General features: G+C 46.1%; 1 protein-coding gene across 7 annotated transcripts in view; it reads right to left on the bottom strand.

Annotated features, from left to right (window-relative positions):
- Positions 1–23,997, bottom strand: part of STAT6 (signal transducer and activator of transcription 6) — a 1,449,539-nt gene that overhangs the window by 412,417 nt on the left and 1,013,125 nt on the right. For all 7 annotated transcript variants that reach the window (XM_069653558.1, XM_069653564.1, XM_069653563.1 and 4 more), the window contains one exon: positions 6,887–7,018. In XM_069653558.1, the coding sequence (XP_069509659.1) occupies positions 6,887–7,018 (132 nt within the window). The remainder of the gene's footprint in view (positions 1–6,886; positions 7,019–23,997) is intronic.

Raw genomic sequence — 23,997 nt, forward strand, 5'->3', positions numbered from 1 at the left:
GGCGATGGGCCCGGTAAAAAGGACACTGCAAGAAAAAAAAGTCCCCTATAAATGGACGTTTCCCTTTGGACTGCTGTTCCCCTGGCAGGGGAGAATACAGAGGGTGACAACCTGCAATGAAGGATTAGCAGTACTGGGATTGGAAACAGAAGGGTCAACCCCAGAGGGAAGAAGCGGTGGAGCCCGTAGGAAGGAACCTAAGCCCTGGCAGTGGGCCAGCATTCACAGGAAACTACTACTAGGAAATTAGCGAAATGAGACGCGACAAAAAATTGCTGTCTAACCGGGGCAACACCCGGAGGAAACTGGAATAAACGGGGACCCCGAGGTTTCCCCATTGAGACACAACATGTACAGCATGTTGATCTTGCAAGAAGATGACCTGGAAGGGAGGAGAGGAGACACCGCTTGGAACCGCACAGGTTCGGCAACCTAAGGGCCCGGGTGAAACATGGGTCGGTGCCCACCAAGTGGGAGGAGTCTTTGGATTTGGGGGATGGGTAGGGCAAAGGGAGGAGGGGGAAGGAAGAATTGCATACACACACACACACACACACACACACACACAGACTCGGATGGAAAAGGGTAAAATGCAAAAGGTGAAAAGGAAGGGGTGTGGAGGCAGGACAGGATAGACCAATGGGGAAACCACTACTGATCCCCTTGCATAATGTGAGAGGCCTAAATACACTGGTAAAACAGAAGAAAGTTCAAACACAGATAAAGGAGCATAACACAAGACATATTCCTACTACAGGAGACACACAAAGAAGACAAACACAAAATAAGATTTTAGTTCTGCGCACAAATTTACCAGGCACATGCAGCCAATAAAACAACGGGGATTATGATCGGCCTCAAAGACACACTGGGTACAAAAATAACAAACAAGGTGGCAGACCGGAACGGGAGATATGCGGTTATCCAGGCACAGATAGGTAAGAGAAATATAACAATAGTGACCATCTATGCCTCGAACACCGGCCAAGACATAGTCCTGAAACAAGTCCTAGGGAAACTGGAACAATCTGCAGTTGGGGAAATCATAATCACAGGGGATTTCAATATGATTTAGTACCCCGAGACTGATAGGAGTGGCCAGAATATGAATAAGGGTATACAACCCGCAGAGAGGACCCGAGAAAAATAGGGGGGCGGTTGGCACGAAAGGATCTGTGGAGTGCAAAGAAAGGACGGGAGCATGGGTACACGTGCTTCTCGCATGTACATCAGACATACTCAAGAATAGACTATGCATTGGGGACTCCAGGGATACTGGGCACAATAAAAGACATGGAGCTGGGCCAGATAGAGTTATCAGACCATGCACCGATGAAGATCTCCCTGGGGAGGCTAAACTCCACCAACCCACTTTGGACTTGGAGGCTCCCAGATGAGCTAATGAGAGACCCGGTGATGAGAGAAAGAGTGAGGGGCAAAATGCAGGAATTTTTTGCCTTGAATAATAAAGCTGGGGCACTGATGAGTGTTTGGGATGCCTTAAGGCAGTGCTGAGGGGGGAGTTTATCTCTCTAAAAGGCCAAAATTACCAAAGATGACGCAGGAGAAGAAGGAGGGCCTAGAACAGAAAATAGAAGAAGGGGAGTTAGAGAAAGCGATAAAAAACCTGCCGGCCAATAAAGCACCGGGGCCGGACGGCTACACAGGGAGATTCTACAAGGTATATTGTAATGAGGTAAAGGGATTCCTAGCGAAGCTGTTCAATTCATTTAGGGAGGGGGAAGGGGTTTCCAACTCCATGACAGAAGCAAAAACGGTCCTTCTTAGCAAACCGAATAAAGACCCCACAATGTGCGGGTCTTATAGACCAATTGTGCTCTTGAACACAGACGCGAAAATATACACAGGGATACTAACGGAGAGAGTGAAGGAGGTTCTCCCCGGGATCAGACAACAAGATCAGTCTGGCTTCATTAAAAGCAGACAAACATGGGACAACACAAGAAGGGTGATACATCTCCTCAAGAAATTAGAAATGAAACAGTTGCCAGCCACGTTCATCTCCTTGGATGCTGAGAAAGCTTTTGATAGGGTGGAGTGGCCGTATCTGTTCCAGACGATAATCCAAATAGGATTTAGGCCCAAATATATACAAATGGTCAGAGCAAGTTATAGTACCCCCTCGATATGACTGGCAATAAGCAACCAACTTTCGGAAGCAGCCCACGTAGAAAGAGGGATGAGACAGGGGTGCCCCCTCTCCCCGCATCTATACGCTATACACTTAGACCCCTTGTTAGCGTCCATAAAACAGAATAAGGCCATCAAGGGGGTACCCTTTGGGGGGAAATACACAAAACTGCAGCATATGCCGATGACATGCTCTAACACTAGTTGAACCAGAGAAGTCGATACCCCCCCCTAGGAGATACGCTTAGAGAACAAAAAGGACTTTCTGGACTAAAAATAAACATGGGCAAATCGGAGATGCTAGGTATAGGACTCACAAAGGATATGGTCAGCCGTATTAAGATAAGCTTCCCATTCCGGGTGGCAGATGGAAGCCTAACATACTTAGGCATAAAATTGACAAGCAGGGTGGCCGCTCCATATAAAGCGAACCTACCGGACCTAATAAAACAAACAGACCGATTTTATAAAGTGGACCCCAATGTGGATATCCTGGATGGGACGGATAAACACCATTAAGATGGTGACCCTCCCGAGCAAACTTTGCCGATAGCCATTCCGAACTCCTTCTTTAAAAGCTTAAATGCACTAATCTCCAGTTTTATTTGGCAAAAAAAAAAAACGCCAGAGGGTGGCAATGGAAGTGTTGAAATCCCCGAGACACGGGGCGGCTTGGGGCTTCCAAATCTGTTCCAATACTACGAGGTGACCCAACTCAGGGTGGTAAGGGAGTGGCTCTCAGGCAATACAGACAAAATATGGGCACACATGGGACAGGGCGGGAGCAGGAATGCCCCTCACAGGCCTGCTCTGGATAAGGGGGAATGAGAGACCTCCAACAGCGCGACGGAGCAAGGTCCTTCGCACAACATGCAACGTATGGGACAGGAAACCCAAGAAAGGGCATCTGTCATCAACTTTATCACCCTTCACCCCAATGTTCAACAACCCCAACTTCATCCCCGGGATGACAAAATGCGCATTTAAAAGGTGGAAGGAAAAGGGGGTGAAAAGATCAGGGACATGTTCTGGGAAGGGGAAGTCATGTCCTTCAGAGACTGTCAACACACACGTGGGGGTGATAGAGGAAGACCGGTTTGAATACACACAACTTAGACACTGGTTGAAACAAAAGGAGAACCAAGCAGCAGCGACAAGGCCACTGACAAAATTTGAGATGTCCCTCACCACTCACTCGGGGACAAGCATCTGGTAGCAGATATTTATAAAATATTACAAGACTGTGCAGATCAAAGTACATGGCTGAACCAAGTATCTCATTGGGGGAAGCCTTAACCCAGAGGCACTGGGAAGAGCTGTGGAAGAAAATAACGAAGTTTACCAGATCACTCCAAGTGCGCAAAACATGGTACAAAATGATGCTCCAATGGCATTACATCTCCAGCAAATTGCATACGATGTTTCACTCCACCTCGGAGGAATGTTGGAGAGGGTGCGCGGGGGTGGGGGACTGGATGCTCATTTGGCGGGGCTGCCCCAAGATTGGAAGCTTTTGGGAAGAGGTAAAGCACGCTCTTCAAGAGATTGCCCTGGAAGCTGTACCCCTGACTCATGGAGAGACCTTGGCAGGAATCCTGAACCCAGAGTCGAGCTCGACCTCAAAATCGCAGAAAAGGGCTCTGACAACGGCAGAAATTGCTGCATGGATGGTCATGGCATAGACTGGAAACAGAGCTCCCCTCCGTCGCCAATCAGCTGGTATCGCAAGCTATGGGACATAGTGGCAATGGAATGGATGACGTACAGAGCCCAAGGGGACGCAGATAGATTCCAGAAAGAATGGGGAGAGATGCTCAACTCCCTGAGAAGTGACTTTGTGCTACAATGGTGCCCCCAAAATATTTGTGCGTTTGACTTGAATTAACATAGGAACATCACAAAGACAATGAAAAGAGAGGACGACGGGAACTCTCCTGAGGAGATGGAATGAAGCAGTGGTTCTTCCTGGGGCAGAGGGGGAAGGTGGAATGGGGGGGGGGCGCGTGTCTGTTGTTGAGAAAATATCTAAAATGGCAATATAAATACTTTGAAAAAAAAAGTGATGGTAACAGTATTACTACAACTTTTACCGTTCCGCCAAATTAGGAGGCAACAGCAATACTGTTGGTGGAATCAACGCTGACTGTATTGCCGCAGACGGAATTAATGCTGAGATTACTGTTGAAATTGGGCAGTAATACCGCCAAAACCACAGTGCAGTTACCTGCACCGAAAAGCACAACCAAATTTGGGTTAGAATTGCACTTTTAAAAAACAAGGCACACCAAACAGATAAATAAAAATGGAGCAGGATTTCCAAGAGCTGTATACTGGAGGAGAAGAAATGTTCTGTTTAAGGTTTATATCCTGGGTTATGAAATTGTGGTTAATGGTGTGAATGCATCATGAAGTAGACACAGACAACAGATTCAAATTCTTTCTAACAAGGTTGTATTTAACTTAAAATGCAGAATGGACTAACTTGCCCTATACTAAGGTGGGATTGCCTTACCTAAAGACAACTAAGGATAGTCTGTCAGGAAGTCCAAATCAAATGTCTGTCTGTGTCCAAAACCTATACTTACATTCAAAACTAACTGTATACAATGTGTAGGGATGTCGGCATCAAAATGATAGTGTTTAAAAGAAAGTTCAGAGCTTCTTCCAGCTCTCGGCTTATGATCAGCTTCCCCAAGTTGGAAACAGTTCAAAAAATATTGGCGTTCCTTTCCTCAAGAGTTTAAATCTTCCAGCTTTCAAGAATAAACGTTCCTTGGGACACATCCCAGCTCATTTGATAACAATACTATGTACCATTTCGCCAAGGCAGTTCTGCTTCTTGACTTCAATTTCACATATAAGACTGTTGCAAAGCACAAGCTTCTTTATGCATACTTTTATTAGTACCCGCAGAAATAATCAAATCCAAAAATACTGAATGAGAAATTACCAAACTTATTTGGTCGAATTTCTTAGGTATTTTTGTAAATTTGTAATGATATATAGATGTGGGGTAAGGTTATAGGTGAAGGTAGGGGTAAGTGAGGGCGCGGGGTGCACCAGGGGTCTCCCCTTGCAATGTTAACAAAATTAGGTAATTTCTCATTAAGTTGTTTTCCTGTCAATTCATGGTAAACCACTTTTATTGACTTTTTACATGCAGAGCAATCGGTCTAGGCACAGTTGTCGGACCACACGGTCCACCTGTTAAGGTTCACGCAACCAATACCCCTTCTACTGCTTTCATCAACAATTGTCCACTGCTTCCATCTGACAGTGATGTATAGTTGATTCCGCAGTGTCACACTCTTCATGAAACTGGGCCGTGACTTGCTTAGCCACCATGCACTTTGCTACAATTTTCTGTATTCCTCAGGCTCCTGCCAACACAGGTTTCCTCTTAACCTGCAATTCCTGTGCCCTCTTAGCTTTGGGACAACACTTGGTTTCTCATTTTCATACCCTTCTTGGTATTCTCTTGACTTTGCACACCCTTCTTGGTATTCTCCCGACTTTGCCAATACTTTTTTCATGCAATACATTCCGTGAAATACTTTACTTTCACCCCATTCATAAGTATTCAACTTGCTTTTTACTCTGTGCAGCATTCAAACATGCTTTCAATAACTTTCAGTTCACTCACTATTCAAAATATACTTGTTTCAGCATTCAAAAGTACTTTCAATTACTTTCATTTCATTTGGCATTCAAAAAGGACTTTGTTTTCTGGAGCGCCCTGGTAGGAGTGTTTTCCTGCTTTACACTCACCAGTCGAACATGCCAGCTTCCTCCACATAGGCGTCCTTTGCGACGCGTTCCTTCAGCTTTCGGCTTCCCCAAACTCTGCCTCTCCCTCGCAGCATCTACAGAGAGCACCGCTCACTCTCCCGGTTTCCAGCAGCAGTGGCTGGGGTCAATGGGAGTTCCACAGCTCTGGCTGTGTGAACCCGTTCAGGAGGGGAGCAGGACCTTCAGACCCTCTCACGACCGACCACGGCCTTGGTGTCTCTTTCTCCTACCCAGCATGGCTCCCGGCACCTGGGTCTCCAACTTCCTTTTCTTCAGCCCACTCGCCTTCTCTCAATACGGCGGACATTTTTATATCCATGAGGTGTGTTAAGTGACCCCAGGAGTGGGTCATTGAGTTCAACTGCCGGACTATGGAGAACTCCAATAGCGGACATGCCTGGTTGTTCCACCAGTATGCCTCCATAGCCCTCTTCTCTGTCTCAGTACCAGAGTGGTGTTATAAAAAGATATGGGGGATAGAGGGTTCATAGTGAAAAAGCGAAAGGGGAATACCATGTCTCACCTAAGGACCCTCTCCCCACTCTCCAAGTTCCCTCCACCCAGGTGATCCTCCCTCGCATATCCACCCACAGGGTCGGAATCCAAAAGTGATGTCCTTTCCATGGCCACCTGAGAGGGGGACTCTGGGGGTGAGGTTAAGGGGAGGGCATCAGGGGAAGACGTGAAGACGCCCTCAGGTTCCTCACACTGGATAAATATTAGTATTAGTAGGGAATGCACAACCTAGACTCAGACATTCCGACTAAGAAATGAGCACCTTATCTTCACAATGACCATGATTTTTAGGTACAGTCAGAAAATCTTCCCTTTCGGTGGTGTCGCACCAGCGATTGGTTTTCATTAGCAAACATAGCTAGGATTTGCAGGACTTCTGCACACAAAGTTTAAGGGTCAAATTGAAAAGAGGTAAGCAAGCTCCACATACCTCTTGACGAGTGTTGTTAGAGAGTTGCTGATCTGCTCCGGCACCCCGGTGAAGCCCTCCATTCCCCACTCAATTCTGGCGTTCACCAACTCCTGGCTCAGCCGGATGTGAATATCGAACAGGATTTCACACCTAAAGAACAAACATGTTGACAAAGTTTATTGATAAAAGGGAGCAGATGTTAGCAGGCAAGCAGGTGGTGCGCAATCCGATTAGTCTGCACTCCTACTGGCAGGTGTGGAAAATATGTATGGTTTGATATTTATTTGACCTTTATTTGACTTTCTACATGGTGATTCCATTAGAACATTGCAAACACATACACACACATACACATGGAGATGCAAACTGATCAGCAAAGAGGAGATTTTCGTACGAGCGCCTTGAGCTTCATAAGATGCTTAGGTTGAGGAATTGCACATGAAAGCCAGGAGTAAACTCAGATGAAGGTCCTCTTACTCTCGATTGTTTTGCAGCCATTGCTTACATCGTAATTTGCACCTGGCTTGTCTTTTGCACTGCTGGGCTCTCAGCCTTCCTGTATGTGTGCTTTCCTCTGCCAGCCCCCCTCGCCATGCCAATCATGAACATGGATGAACCCCCGGTCCTCCTTTACTCTGCCCCTTGGAAAAAGTAAGAATGAATCCTCTTCTGAATTTTGTCCTTCCTCCTCCCCGGCGTGACAGCCCTGCTGCCTGTCTTGTACATTAGGATCACAACATTAATGGATGTAGTAAGTTGGTACGTGTTATTGTGCTGCGAAGAATTCACCTGGTTCTATAAAATCTGCTTGAATGATTATAGCTGCATGTACTAGAAGTTGGAATGCAACTTAACACCAAGTGTGATGCTGTGAACATCATTCACATGTTGGTAGCATTCAAGCTGAAGTGACTATATACTAGGACGGCCTAAGTTACACTGTAAGGAAGCTACGTCCCGTTAGTGCAATTCTTTTTTCAGCAGGAATTGCAAGAGTGTGAGGGGTGGGAGAATGGCAAGACAGCAAATAAGAGTCTGACGCAAAAGACTTCATTCGGGAAGTCTAGATTGTTTGGAGCAAATTTGTGCGTGCACACGAGAATCTTACTGCTAGGAAATGTTTTTGGTGCCACTATATTCATTAGATTCTTTGAGGCCATTCTGAAATGCATGGATGAGTCAAACACATTGGGCACGTTCATCTACTGGTTTTCTTGTCTTCAGGCAGAATGGTTTGGCCCAGAAAATGTTGGGAAATGGTTGCTGCGGCTTCAAAATATCTCAAATTCCTTGTTCCAGGGCATGGTTTAGGAATGTCTTAGCACAGTGATGTGCTCCGAACCCAAAGGCAGCCTTCAAACAAGAGCCATATATAGAGGTACATCAGCAAGAGACGCACTTTATCTGTTAGCAGAGCAGGTCTTCATGAGTGTACACAGTAAACGCATGAGTAAAGAGTGATTGTCTGCAAATTAAAAGAAAATAAGTAGAATTTTCCGGCACACGTTCTGGAACATTTATTATGTACGTGTCTTATAAGCATAAGCGAGGCAGTTTGAGCAAAACTCAAACCCTTTGGGTTTTAGCGAGTTCAAGTAAGTCAGGCCTTTCATGCTTTTTTAGGAGTCTGAAATGGCTTGCTCGACCGGTCTCACTCACTCATGTTCATATAAATTATCATGTTTGGAAATCTTGAAGGGGAAGAAGAAAATCCAATGAGCTCTAGGCAGAGGGCGGGGAGGGGTTGTATATTTAGGTAGTGCAGGATTGTATAAATCAGGTTCCAAAATTGTTGATAGTGCCCAGCTAGCATTAGGGAACGAGGATAGGATTTTGGGTAGGTGGGGAGATTGGAGGAAATGTTTTGTGGGTGGGGGGTACACCATCAAAGCATTCTGAGGCACATGTTCATTTTGTACGTGGGAAGAGAGTGCACCAAAGCCTTCTTAGAGACACACTCGCTTTACAGGTAGCAGAGTTAAACATACATTATGTCTGAATCAGATGGATAACCAAACGTGGTAGGAGACAAGGAAGGGTCAAGGGATGAATGTGTCTGTTGGGTGTTTTTTCCATCAGCTACGGTGGTGGCAGTAGGCATTGGAGAGGTCCAGTTAGTCACCAAAACATGCAATCTCCAACTGGACCTCATCCGCAAGAGAAGACACATTCTTCTACCTGATGACATCCGCTTAGCAGTTCAAGCACTCGTTCGTGCTAAGCTGGACTATGGTAGCTCTTTCATCAGACTACCCAATATCACCCCCCTTGCAAGCCATACAAAATGCAGTAACAAGACTCATTTTCAACCTACCCAAATACTAACACATCACTCCAGCTCTTGCCCCCCTCCACCTGCTCCCTGTATTGAAAACAAAGCCATCATTTCAAAACCTCATCTTTCCTTTGCAATGAAAGTGCTGATACAGCACTGCCCAGGGGGGTGCATCTACCAGTTGCAGGAATAATGCGAGAGGACACCCCTGGTAGGGCATAGGGCATCAGTGACAACTGCGCACTCAGTGCCTCGAGTCTGCACACAGCCTGGGGCCTTAGGGGACTGAAGGGGGTGGAGGTGATTCAGGGGAGGTGGGTGTGCACAAGGTGCACGCTTCCGTAAATCGTATAGGGTGTCACTGCACTTGCGGAAACAGGTTAAACCATAGGTGAGTAGACTGCTTGGGAATGGTCCAGACTGACCCCTGCATGGCAGGTCACCAAGAAGATTACGCAGACCTTTCATGGAAGTGGGGTGGGGGAAGAGGCACACAAACTGACTATTCACAGAATATGGCTGGCGCTGGGAAGAGAACCAGTTGATACACACAAGGTCGGCAAGCCAATCCCTCGGGCGGTTGCCAGGACCAGGGAGAAATTAAGCACACAGATACATGTAGGGAATGTGCAGTCAAGGAATGATCTGCGGTTTCAAACCACCCCTTGGCAGGTGGGCCTGGGGTGAAAGATGTGGGGTAAAGAATGATATGCGAAGAAGACAATCAGAAGATTCTTGTGCTTTAGATTATTTCCTCGAAGCAACTCATTGGTCGGATGTTGTGTGAATGTCTCCCTTTTCACAAGGTCAGGAGGTCTTCTGTTTTTTCTCAATGCATGCTGACCAATGGCAGGTGAATTAAGTCCCAGAGGTCAGCACGATTACGTAGCATTTAGTAACAACTAACGATTAGGGTGGAGTGGGAAGGACTGTGGCACTAAAGGGGAGGCGACGGTCCCATAGGGCAGTGGAAATGTTTGCTTTAATCATGGCTTACTAACCTATGTTCGGCTATAGGGGATAGGGGTAACCCCACCAATCAGCTTTGTGGGACACCTGACAACTCTTAACTTGAAGTATAACTTTTTCTCACTATGCAAATATTGTTTTTGCTGTATAAAAGATCCAGCCATATCGGGTGGTTTTGTCGGCTCTCACCAACCAGTTCTGTTCCATTGTGCCATTTGATTTGTGATGCTCAGCTGTAATAAACAGCGTTACTTCTGGCCTGGTGTATGCTCCTTTTGAACTGCTTTTGGTACATTGCTGGTTGCGAGCTCACAGAGGACCCTGATACTTTTTGGGAGGCTCCAACGAGATCCTTAGTTCCATCTTCCAACTGGGGGTATTCCGGCAGTCCTCCTGTGGGCGCGCGTCTGGCGACCACAGACCACTTCTGCGTGCACCATTGAGAGGCCCTGCAGACGCTGAGTTCCCAAAGGCCTGCCTGGTCCCGAGCGTCACATGTGATCAGGAGGAGGAGCGAGCCCACAAGGAAGGCTTGAGCCGAGAGGGCTCGAGGATCTCTAGGACACATGAATGTACCCATGCATGAATTTGCTATACCGTGGTTGCATGACCAGGAGGGGGAGGGAACTTTTTATGGTGTTTAGGACGCATCCTCAAGGTGGGAGGACGATCAGCCGTAGTAGTCGTAGATTTTACATAGGGGTAAAAGTGCATGAGTGGGCACACCTGCGTTAGAGCGGGGAGAGTGCGTAGTAAGGGGCGGATCCCGTTAGGCAGGGGTTGAGCATAGTGCAGGCTATTGCATAGTTGCGTCAGTGGGAGAAGAAGGGTGTTGCGTGTTTCTTGAATTTGCTTTAGTGTTTTGCAGCTAAAGTAAGGAGGTAGTGCTCTGTTTGTTCATCTTGTGGCTTGGACCAAGGTGGAAGGGTCAACACTGAAGGGTACCCGCTGTATGATACTGTGCTTGCCATTTCTAAAGCCAAGCGTCATCATAGAGGGAAGAGGGAGCGGTCTGACTTTGTTCTATGCTAACATAAGTAAAGGTGACTCTGTGGAGTGGGCCGGTAGTGTACTAACAGTGTGTGTAGGTGGGACTTTGGAGAGGGCCAGAACGAAAGCGTATAAGGACAATAGTACACTACTGCAAGAGAAAGCAGGAGAGTGAAGGGCAGACAGCAGAAAACGCTGCCAAGGCGGAGAACAAGCTGGTGCAGAAGAAACTCACCTGGTACACAGTGGAAGGGGCTATGCTTATACTTGACGCTGCCACAGTGGCTCCCGCTCAACAGGGGGGTTCCCAGACACATATGCCATTGCCGTACACCCCACAATGGGGTGTGCAGCAACAGTGGAGCTGGTCGCAAGGGGGGATTTATCATGGGTGTATTTCCAAATGGGAAGAGTATACCTGCAACGAGGTAGGAGGAGGGTATAGGGGAGCAGGAGACGGGTTTATGGGCCCATGTTTTATATGTGGGAACATAGGGCACTTCACAGCCATGTATCCCATTGGGTAGCAAGCGCAGGCACAGGCATAACAAATGGTGTAGCAGCAAAGTCCCCACACGCAGTAGTTTCTGCCCGAGCACTCCCTGCACAAGCACAAATGCGACAGGGACATCAACAGCTCCCACAGGTGCAGTCGCACGCATCAGCAGGGCAAATGGAGAGCAGAGAGATACCCCAAGGGTTGCCGTCAGCACCACCCTAGACACAGGGAAATGCAATGGTACTGGAGCAGAATGTGGTGCCCCACTACACCAGGGTCAGCGTTCTGGGGGGGCGGGATTCTTTCCGTTCACGTTCAACATAGCCCCTCAATAGGAAAGCACACAGGGAAGGCGTGTATGTCCTGTCCTATCAGTAACTGAAGACCCCAAAGAGGAACCAGAGGTAGCAGTGACGATAGGACCAAGAGAATCTTCATTTTTGATAGACAAGGGGGCCACAAAGTAATGCATAAAAGAGGGTGGATTTCCGTTGTCAAACAAAGTTATGGACATTCAGGGCTTCTCTGGGGCTCTCATCACGGTTCCGATAACAAAGGATTTGTCACTAATGATAGGGATGTAGTATATAGTGGCACCCCTGCTGTACTCAAAAGACACCCCAATAAACATCCTGCAGAGAGATTTACTGAGCAAACTGAATGCAACAATATCATTAATGGAAAAGGGGATGGTGTGCTCAACACTGGGCGTGCACTTCTGGCAGCATATGCACACAGCACGCAGCGAGGACGGCCCATGTAGCCAGCATTGTTCAAGTATGGGGTTCAGATACTGTTTGACTGGGTACCGGGAATACAGGGAAAGGTGTTCAGATTGGCTTCAGATTTCATGGTCGCTGACTTGAAGAATTCCTTTTTCTCCATCTCACTGCACCCCGAATCCAGATAACTCACAGCATTTACGTATTGGCGAACAAGATTCAAACACACTGGACTCCCACAGGGGTAATGTGAATCACCTAGTCCCCTAGGATGTTTAACTGAGTGATCCAGATGGATCAAAGTAACCTACAGATGCCCAGTATGGTGATCCAATACGTTGACTATTTATTAGTGTGCAGTGAGACAGAGGAACAGTGCCAGACAGACTCAGTACACCTTTTAACACTGCTAGCAGACAGGGCGTACAAGGTGAAAAGTTAAAATACCTTCTGAATGAGGTAGTGTACTTGGGGCAAATTATAGCCACAGAGGGACACAAGATAACGCCAGAAAGAGTAGAGGCAATACACAACATGGAAGTGGGTGGATTCGATACGTTAGACCTGTGCGCTCGTGACCACTCTAAGATTCAAAAATGTGAAATTGATGTACAAATGAACTGGCAGCGATCATTCTTATCCCCCCAACTCATCCACCAGGGTTGGAAAATTGTAAAGCAAAAGATTAAGGGTTTGGGAAGGTGATTGGCACTCAAAGTTAGATTGAGTAAAAGGGTATGACTGTGAATAACAATACTACTAGAATTCTTAAATTAAGAAGATCATGTAATTTATTTCAAATCACGAACAGCCGACACGTGTTTCGATCCACTGGTTGTTTTTAAGGCTGTAATTATCAACATTCATAATCAAAATGGTATATAATAAAGAGACATAAATAGAGCAACAAACTTGAGAATTCCATTAATTTACACTGTCTACGCTGTCTACACCTCTGAATAATGCAGCTTGCCAGTTTTTCACTCCTTAGATTAGGATTCACCTTACATTTTATTTCATTAATGCTTTGTGAACGTGTTCTTTTCGGCAGCAATACAGATGCCTATAGCCCGTTTCCTCATCAATATTTATTAGACATCATTTATTAGGTTTTGACCAAATTGCATTTGCTGAATTATACGGATAGATCTTCGGATCATGATTATTTCCTATCCACATTGGGAAGGTAGACAGAGATTGTATTAATGCTCAGATCTACCTTAGACGATTATATCCGTCTTCTCCCATTAAGAATTTAACAGGCTCCCGCTTTACTGACCTCAAATGCATATTATGGGATAGTGTTAGTATTGCCCTTATATACACAAAATGATGAATGCTTTTGTGATTCGCAGGATCATGACACAGTTATGCACGATCCCGCCCCTTTATCTCTGACGTTACACGCTAATAGGTGTGACGTCAGCACGCTAAGACGTCTCTTCCATGACGTTCCTGCACACCTATCTTTCTAAATAATGATGGCCATCCGCCATTGCAGATTGAATGCTACTTCGTATCGTGGGAATTGGACCCCTTAACTATTCTCTTTACACGGGTAAGGATCCTTTCTTTGATTTAATCAATTTAGGAGCCCCTTTTGTACTGAGATGTGCTGACTACATAATTACAGTTCTAATATGTATATCCTACACTTTGGATTTAGGTTCGTAATCGCAATTGTGAATTACTTAAATCCGCTCCCATCAGTCTCAGGTATGGTTGTTGACTTGCAATATTAATCACCAGTACTACTCCACATTCAACCTTATTCAAATCACTCACTAGATTTGTTGGACTTTATTGTAGACTCAACCCCATGAATCCTGAATTTCTTAATTTTCTGGATTTTGCCAGTATACTAGAAAGAAGATTTCACCATTAATGGACAAGTTTGTCCTCTCAGTTTTTAAAAATGTAGATAGCAATCTATTGTTTGTCTCGGATCACTTACTCATAAGGCTTTTCATAAATAATTTTTCAGACATCTTCTCTTTGGATCGAGAGCTAGGGTAAGTACGGCTCTATGTCTCCTTTTGGGCCCTTTTGAGGACTCCATCACTCCAGTAATATGTTGGAATTAATTTTAGCCACATAGGTGAGACTTTTTAATCCAGAAAACCCTTATAATACGGATTGGTTACAGTTTAGTTTTCTCACTGTAAGGCTTCCGGTGGCAATGCTGACAAGTCAAGTCTGGCCTGATGCCACATATCAGGATACAGCACTTCTTTAATCTCACATATTAGACTATAGTACTCTTTTAATTTTACAATCTAACACAACAGATAACAATGTATTATAGATGGTTACAGGACCTTATGTGTCATTTTTCTTTTCTCTTTTTTATCACGTTTTTCCTCTCAATCTTCTGTTCAAATTGATTGATTGCTCCGCCTTCAACCTGAACTGTGGTATTTTTGGTTTTGATTATTATTGCTATTCATTAATTATTATGCACAACATTTGTGGGTCTATTATCTCTATGTTTTATGGCACAGATGTCAACTTGACATGACTGTTTCGGAGATGATGGATCAATTGGTTGGTCTATTTATGTCTCTTTATTATGTACCATTTTGATTATGAATGCGGATTACAGCCTTGAACACGACCAGTGGAATGAAACACGTGTCGGCTGTTCGCGATTTGAAATAAGTTACATGATCTTCTTAATTTAAGAATTCTAGTAGTATTGTTATTCACAGTCATACCCTTTTACTCAATTTAACTTTTGAGCGTGAATCACCTTCTCACACCCTTAATCTTTTGCAATACACAATACCCTACACCCACCACGTATGGTGAAAGAAATGCAACAGTTTCTAGGATTATGCATTTATTGCAGGGCTTGAGAATTCAACTATTCCACCTACACTGTTACGCTCACCTGGTATCCAGGGGGACGGCACTCAGCCGGGTTGGTTACTGGTATCCTCTTCCCAGTTTTTTCCCCAAATATGGCCTGCAGGGAAGATTCTGCCTGAAAATACAGGACTGTGTTCAAGACTGGCCGACTGAGGTAAATATCCTGCCACCACCCCGTGTGACTTCAACCCCTCAGGGCCCTCTCCTCACCTTGTTGTGGAATTAGGCGTGCTCTCCGTCCTGCCTTTTTGGCAGGGGCGCGTTGTCTGTGCGGGCGTGTGCGGCCAAGTTACTTCACTGGCACGGGCCCGTTATAGCGTTGTTATTCTTGCATGCCCATCTTTGTTTGAATAATGTCATTTTTTCTCCCTTAGGTGTGCGGAGCTTCAGAGTGGCGAACTGGCTGAGTTGGGCCTCGTCGGTAAATGATGGCGCGTGACGTGCACTACGATGCGGTAAGCACTATGCGCAGCGCTGCATTATCTTGCCTTTGCGAACCTGTTTTCTTCCTTTCTTGCAGGTCGCAGTGTTTTCCCAGCGTGTGTGGAATTCCGGAACGATGATGGCCGGGAGGCGACCAGCCAGGTAAGCTTCTTGTGCAGTTCGTGGTTTTGCAATGGCTAATATGCCTTCTTTAATATTGTCCTTTCCCTTCCTCTTCCTCTTTCAGGTCTTTCAGTCCGGGTGGCATGTGGATCCAGAGGAAGCTGTTCACTGGAGCTGCGAGCGGATAATATTATGGAGATTGCAGGTAAGATGCTGCTAACGATGTTCCTTTTGTCTCCTTGCAGGTTTGCTTCTCCGAGGCTCGTGGGTATCACAGGACACGGTGAGCGTCACGTTGCAGACTGCAAAGTAACGCAAAGCGTGCTTTCCTATTCAGGTGTGGTATAAATAGCCTCAACAAAGTAGTCCAGGTAAAGTAGTCCCTAGGCCACCACACCCAAAACACTATACCGCATAGCTTGGTTTCTAGGAGCCAAGCTATGTGGGTGCCTCCATGTTGGCTGAAGGCCCCAAATGAAAAAAAGTAGTTCCCTGCACACATGTTCTTCAAGGTGCATAAGCCTGGTGGCATAGACGCCAGGACTGGCCCCAAGAGAGCCTTGTGAGTGGATGCCAGGCCTTCAAGGCCCTGATGGAGACCCGAGCCCTGATTCCACCTGGCAAGTGGGCTTGCCAGTGGGGGTCTGGGGTGAGGGTCGTGACATACACAAAACCTTTATGACAGGCACTCAAGGAAGTGAAGGAGGACACAAGGGTGATACAGTGGATAGAGGAGATGAATGACAATTTTGCCCAATTCAAAGAGGCATTGATCCACGCGCCAGTGTTGGCAACCCCTAATTACAGGGAGATCATCCATCTGTTTTCTCATTCTAACAGGTGTGTGAGGACGGCGGCCCTCACACAGAAGAAGCGGCAGGGACACAAGCCTATAGCCTACTACTGTTGCCTTTTAGATCCAGTGATGCAGGGTCACTTCCCCTGTGAACAGGCGCTTGCGGCTGCACCGTTTGCAATAGAAAAGGCAGCAACTATCACCATGGGTTGCTTCGTGGTTCTATATGTGGAGCATCTTTTTTTGCCATCTTAGAGAAATCAGAGAGTATGTTGACCACACAGAGGGCTTCTGGTTTTGAAATTATCCAGACAAAACAAGCAATTTATGTAGTTAAGGGGCGGGCAACATTCATAGCAGAACCTGGCAGAGAAAAGGGACTACAAGGATGACTGCGCAGCATAGATGGACAACATGGAAGGACATAGACAGGTAAAATAAGAAGAGATAGAGGGAGTGGACAAGAGCTTAGTTCATGGGTCATCGAGCATAGATCTGAATATAGGAAACGGACATACGGGTGCTGCTGTAATTTATTTCAAGGACGGACAGTTCCTGATACAGTCCCAAGTAAGATTGCCATTGCACTATTCAGCACATGCAGCAGAATTGGTGGCCAAGATTAATGTATTAAGCATGACGGAGGGGCATTTAGGGAACATCTTCATAGACTCTGCGTATGTTGGGTTCAGTATACATTCTGCACTAGGACGATGGCAAAGGAGGGGATTCAGGGGATTCAGGAGAAGCGACAGCTCCCCAGTTCAGCATGCAGAATTACTAAGCAAACGAATAGAGGCACTGAAGTTGCTGGTGGAATGGTAATTACACAGGGGGGCAAGACCTAATTTCTCAAGGGAACAACATGGCCGACCAGGCAGCCAAGGAAGCGGCTATCTAGCCGAAGGGTCCGCTAGATTATACCCAAGCACAGAAGGGAGGGTACCAATGAGGATTGCACAGGAAAAAAGAGGCACAGAATACCAAAGAGCACAGCCTGATTGTAGAGAGAGTTCACTTACAGAGGGAAGTTCAACAGGATGAGAATGATTTATGGATACAGAGAGGGTGCTCACTCTCACCCACCGACTTGGTCTGGTGCAAAACAGCACGGGGAAACCGGTAATGCCTAGAAAACTGTTAACTATTGCCCTAGAGCAATTGCACTTTCCCACCCATGTCTCTAACGAGCATGTGGCAGCAGAAATAAATGAAGGGTGGTATGTCCTCAAATTACATTCAATTGTTGCAGAGTTTATTGGGAATTGTCTGGTGTGCCAAAAGAAAACTATGTGTCATGTTACCAAAACATGCAAGGCAAGACAGATGTACCTCCTATAGGTACATGCTTGTTGTTTTCTGTCCATTTTCACGTTAGCTTGAGGTTGGACAATGTGTGTACATTGATGCTAAATCGGCTGCAAAGCTCTTGGTGTGGGAAGTGTTTCCGAGATGGGGCATATGTGATGAAATAAGCTTGAATAAAGGGTAACATTTTGCAAACAACCAAGGAGATAACCAATTTATTGGGGATAGAGCACCGACTATGTAAAGTTTATCGGCTGCAGGCGGACTGAGTTGTCAAAGATTAAACGGCTTGCTTAAAGAGGGCTAAGCTAAGCTAACCCCAATTTACTGTAAGAACTGGCTCTATTGCCTCCCCTTGGCCCTTTTTTCTTTGCGCAACTCTCCAGGTGCAGATCACCACTTGGCTCTGCACAAAAATGTCGCTCGGAGGAGGATGCATACACCTATCCCTACTGCCCGTACAATTTTGGATGCTCATACGGTAGCACAGGTTCTAGGAGATGAAATGCAAATGTCTTTGACTGAACTGACCAAGGTCCTAAAATACTTGTTTTGCCAGGTTCAACAAGTAAGCAAGCCAACGACAACACGCCCGCACAAGATGCAGAGAATTTTCCACAAACAACACCCCTCTATGCGGGAGACATTTTTTTTCTGCAATTTCATGTGGAAGTGGCAAAAGCCGAGGTTCACAGGGCCCTACGTCGCCCAAAGCAGTAAAAATGAAAGAAAAGGAAGCATTGATCCACATATCTGACGATCGCAAAGACAGCAGCACTGGCCCCTCAGGAAAAGAAGGGGGGCGAACATGATGTGAAGTATCGCTCAAATGTCATTAACATTTTTTTCTGCTAAAAGACTGTACAGAAGACCCATGCAAGTGGTTACTGAAGGGCAAATGGACACAGGGGGGATGAGAGAAGATGCAAAACAAATGTGTTATTACTAGGGATAGGATTGTTTTGTTTTATATTGCTTTGTTTATTTCTTTTCTGGCTTTTATCGGACAAAGAGTACAATAGTGGGGTTAAAGAAGGAAAAAAAGCACACTTGCTAAAAGAAGTATATTCAGTGCGTAAAGGTTTCATGATGCAGATGGGGGAGAGTGAGACACGGCATCTGGAAACATTTGGTATGATGAGATGAACCACGTGGGGCGAGAGGTGGCTAATGGCAGTAGCTATATGTGCTCACAAATCCCACACATTACAGGGACACCAAGACAATTCCTACCTCAAGAACTGGAAGGGAGGGGTATGTCTAATGTACCTATCTTTGTGTCTGACTCGTGGGTTAATCTAGGGACAGACAGTGGAGGTCCGGTGGGTAGAAGAGAAAGAGGTTTACACTGACAATTATATGAAGCTACAAAGCATGTCCGAAAAAGAAGCCACAAAGCATATAATACTTGAATATGTTACGGAAGGGGCACAAAGGGGGAGAGATGCTGTTCACAAACCATCAGATGGTGCACTGAAAAAATGTGACAGGATACAATATCCCATGATGCCACACCAGACCCCTGATGAGAATATGGGGTTTGATGAATCAGAATAGGAAAGGGTGATGGTGCAATGCTATGCAGCGGGACTAGTGGGGTTAGAAGAAAACATGGTCAGAAAAATAAATGAAAGTTGTCGGGTGGTGTGGAATACTAATGTGCATGGTTTGTTCTGAATAGACTAGACATCAACCAGTCCACATAAAGCTCTTATGCACCTTTCTCTGTGTTTTAGAGCAGCGGGTGCGACCAAGATAGTGATGAACACTGGCTGCCAGAAGACGATGAGCATCTCAGCGCTGCACAGCGGGACAGCGACAATGATGGATGGATGGTGGGTCTGAGGGTCTAAGGCATATGCCCAGTTGCCTCTAGAGTGGGGAGGAGCGTGCACCCATGTCACAGTTCACAACCCTGCTTTGGTTGGGCCTCGAGCTGACTTACTGCCGTTTAACGACCCCTCTACACTGCAGTGAAGGAAGATGGCAAACGAGCAAAGAAAAGAAGGAGATGAAAGCAAGTGGCTGCAGATCACCAGTTATGAAGTGCTACTGCTGGCAAATATGACGAGAAAGGACTGAACACAGTATGAGTAGAACTCTGAGCCCTGCGGTTGGTAGCAATTCAGAATCGTTTTGTTCTTGATTTGGTGACAGCTTTGGAAGGAGGGGTCTGACAAAAGATCGGCAGCAGTTGCTGCACGGCAGTACCCACTAATGTCACCAATGGGACACTTACAGAGGCAGTCAAAGTGATTTGTATGCTCTGTTCCGGAGGAGAGGAATTCACTGACGGGCCCATAGGTCAGCGCTCACCCTCTAGAACTTGTAAGACAAGATAGCTGCACCATGTGAGGTCTGGGAGTGCAGGATTCACTTACTCCAACACGAATCAATAATGAGGACTCAGTAAATTGGCAAAGGGAAGTCCGTTTAATGACAAGTACATCAAACAGAGAAACAAGTGGAAATCAGCAGCATTGCGATCACCTGTCTCGCTCCGACTTCCTCGCACTTCAGTCGAACAGTCATTGTTATAGGCAAAACTCGTCATCACTGATGTCTAATTCTATAAAATATCATCATGCAATATAATTGGTTAGGAAAGGTAACTTAAGTATTGGTGATATATCTGTATAGGATAATAGGGCATGCGGATTGGATAACTCTTATCGGGTGGGGTCTAGGTCCATCCCTCTACATCACGCGTGATGGACGTCACTACAACTGCGACGTTTTATTGGTTACAGTATCTATAGGACTCCAGATAACTTGGTCCATTGTGATTGGGCAGGGTACACCCCTAGACATGCATTTCCACTTTTAATTAGCAGCATGCAGAATGGACACCCCTGTGCCTGGTGTCCCAAGTTTCACCCTGCCTCCTTTCCATCAATCAGTGTTTTAGGGCGATGTGTCAATTAGTTGGCTAAGGATGGCCTCGAAACTGTAGTCTCTTATCGGAAAAAGTTATGGCATCCTCGGGTCCTGGATGACATCAGGCGATGGCACTTTTTCGCGCCTGGCTGGTCACGTGTTAGTTCACCATGAATCTGCTTCAGTTTTCAGCTTTTAGTGCATTTAATTCTGTTTCAGCCTCGCCACCTGCATGGGCCCCCCCCCCTTATCTTGACCTTCATGAGGCAGGCTGGTATGCTCTGAAGTTTGAGTCTTGTTAGCTGACGCTCTCCTCTCCTTCTCTGGTTGCCCTCGATTTCCCAGGCATGAGCCGCTCTTTGTTGAGTTTCGATTCCGCTCCTTCTCTTGCCTTTGGCTGGGTTACGAAACTAGGCCTGTAAGGCCTCTGTCAGCCTGGGTACATTTCTGCTTTTACAAAATGGAGTCGCACTTGTATAATGTGTCTTACTGAGGTAGATATATGGTTGGTGCTTGCCGCTCTATCTTCTACTAAGCATTGCAAGCAGTATCTATTTCTTAGCATCTTGCGTTTCAAGGCTATTTACACACATTTAACAGGTCGGATGCTTCAATCTTGTCTCGTAGCACCGTTTCCTCATGTTGTAACATTGTCTCGTCTCTGTGTCCATTACATTTATTTTCGTAGTTACTTGTACTGGCATGTTATCTTCGATAGCTGCTTTTGTTAATTCACAAGTCTGTTCAGGCCCTTGTGTCATTTCCACTGGCCTTCCATTAGGGCTCTTTGGGTCTCTTCATGGACTGTCTGTAGGTACTCTTCGTTTCGTATCAGCGGCTGGTACGGCTGGCTGATAGGGTACCGTGCAGCCCAGCGTTGTCTGGTTATGGGTGCTTCAATAGGTATGTATCTTCTGATGTATACTGGGCAGAGTCCCAGTGCAGCTCTTTGAAGGTTAATTTGCTCTTCATATGTCACATACCTTCGCGAGTACGCTCCTGGTACCTCGAAATGAGGGGAAGGGGTGCAGGCCATGTCTGGGACCTCCTCTACAGCTGCATGAGAAAATTATTAAAGAGACACAGTATGTAATATCAGGTAGTTGGCTGAGCTCCTTGTCTGCCTGGGTGCCAGAGTGGTTGTCCGCCTTATTTAAAATAACTGTCCCCATGCTCATTGTGATGTTCGTCTGTGCAGGACAGTGAATCATCAAAAAATGTAATGGTGCAAAGAAAAGGGTTCAATATATGTCTGCTAATGAGGTGGGGAAGGAGGGCAATGCCAGGGAAAATAAGTGTCCCAGAATGAGTAGCGGTGAGGATGGCATACAGATGGTCTTTGTAGCACCACCAGCAAACAGACAATTATGACGCCCTTTGGGTGGCCTGTTCACAAGATTGGCGGGATTGCTTGGTAATAGGGGACACTCTGGAGAGGTAAAAAGAACAGGGAGGGAACATGGATAGGGTAACAAGAATGTGGATGCCCAAGGAAGTGAGTAAAGAAATGGTGGGAAAGAGTGTCGATTGAGAGATCGATCGATCAATGGGGGGAATGCAATGAAAGTGCTGATACAGCACTGCCCAGGGGAGGTAGATCTACAAGTTGCGGGAATAATGGGAGACGGCACCCCCGTAGGGGATAGGGCATCATTGATGGCTGCACACTAAGTGCCTCGAGCATGTACACAGTTGAGGGGCTAGGGGACTAAAGGGGGTGGTGGTGCTCAAGATGGGGGGGCACATGAGGTGCACACTTGCGCAAAACGTATACGGTGCCACAGCACTTGCCGAAACACGTGAAAATGACAGGTGAGTAGATTGCTTGCGGAGGGTTCAGACAGACCCGCACGGCAGGTCACCAAGAAAATGGAGCAGACCTTTCAAAGGATTCGGGTGGGGGGAAGAGGCACACAAACTAACTTTTCCCAGGAGACAGCCGGTGCTGGGAACAGAACCAGTGGATGCGCACAAGCTCGGCAAGCCAAGCCCTCAGCACTTGCTGGGTCCAGAGAGAAATTAAGCGCACAGAAACATGTCTGCGAAGGTGCAGTCAAGGCATGATCAGCGGTTTCAAACCATCCCTTGGCAGTTGGGCCTGGGAAGAAAGATGTAGGGCGAGGGATAATATGGGAAGGAGCCAATCAGAAGGTAGGTTTTGGTGTCACTGAATAGCAAAAATTAGCTTCTATTTTCACTGATGTCCGCGAAGCACCTCATTGGTCGGATGTCGTGTGAATGTCTCCTTTTCCACAAGCTCAGAATGTCTTCTGTTTTTTCTCAATGCGTGCTAACCAATGGCAGGTGAATAAAGTCCCGGATGTCAGAACGATTACGTAGCATGTAGTAACTAGCAATTGGGGTGGTGTGGGAAGGAATGTGGCGCCACAGGGGAGGGGACAGTCCCGGGGGCAGTGGAAATGTTTGCTCCAATCATTTCTTACTAACCTATGTTCTACTATAGGGGATTGCCTTAACCCCAGCAATCAGCTTCGTGGAGAACCCGACAACTCGTAACTTGAAGTGTAACTGTTTCTCACTATCCTAATATTGTTTTCACTGTATAAAAAAATCCAGCGGCAGTGGGCGGTTTCGTCGGCTCTCATCAACCAGTTCTGTTCTACTGTGCTGTTTAATTTGTGCATGTCCAGCTGTAACAAACAGCGTTACTTCTTGCCTCGTGTACGCTCCTTTTTTAACTACTTTTGATACATTGCTGGTTGCAAGTTTTTTTTTAAACACCCTGGTTTATCGCTTTGGTAACCTGGGGTGGTAATAGCATTAGCACCCCATTCCAAAGGCAGGAATGGGGAGTAACCGCCTAGCAGCCCGAGCAAAGAACAGTGGTGCTAACACATTAGTCCTCTCTGTAAACTAACATGCACACAATAAGAAGCATTTTTCCAAATGAGCATCCAGAGCATGGAACACACTACCACTTCACATCCGCATTGCACACTCCACCATCGGAACAAGACTGAAAACATACTTGAATCCCTACATCTAATCCAGCCTTTCCACCTCCTCTGCTATCACCTGTCTATCCTAATCTTCCTATACTATCCTGAAAACATTTTGTCATTTCTGTTTCATTTCCCACCTCTTACACTTTTGAACCTTGTAAGGCACTTTGAGGCTCTCTGGGTAGGGCCAGTGCTGAACAAAAATCCAAATAAAATAGTAGGTCCGTCTATACGCTGGCCACCCCAATAAATCCTTGGGTGCAGATCTCTTCCTCTGCAAAGGACAGTGGCATCTGCCTTAAGTGAATTAGGAGCA

This window comes from Ambystoma mexicanum, chromosome 3q, assembly GCF_040938575.1.
Source record: "Ambystoma mexicanum isolate Mex_15411 chromosome 3q, UKY_AmexF1_1, whole genome shotgun sequence".
Lineage (NCBI taxonomy): Eukaryota > Metazoa > Chordata > Amphibia > Caudata > Ambystomatidae > Ambystoma > Ambystoma mexicanum.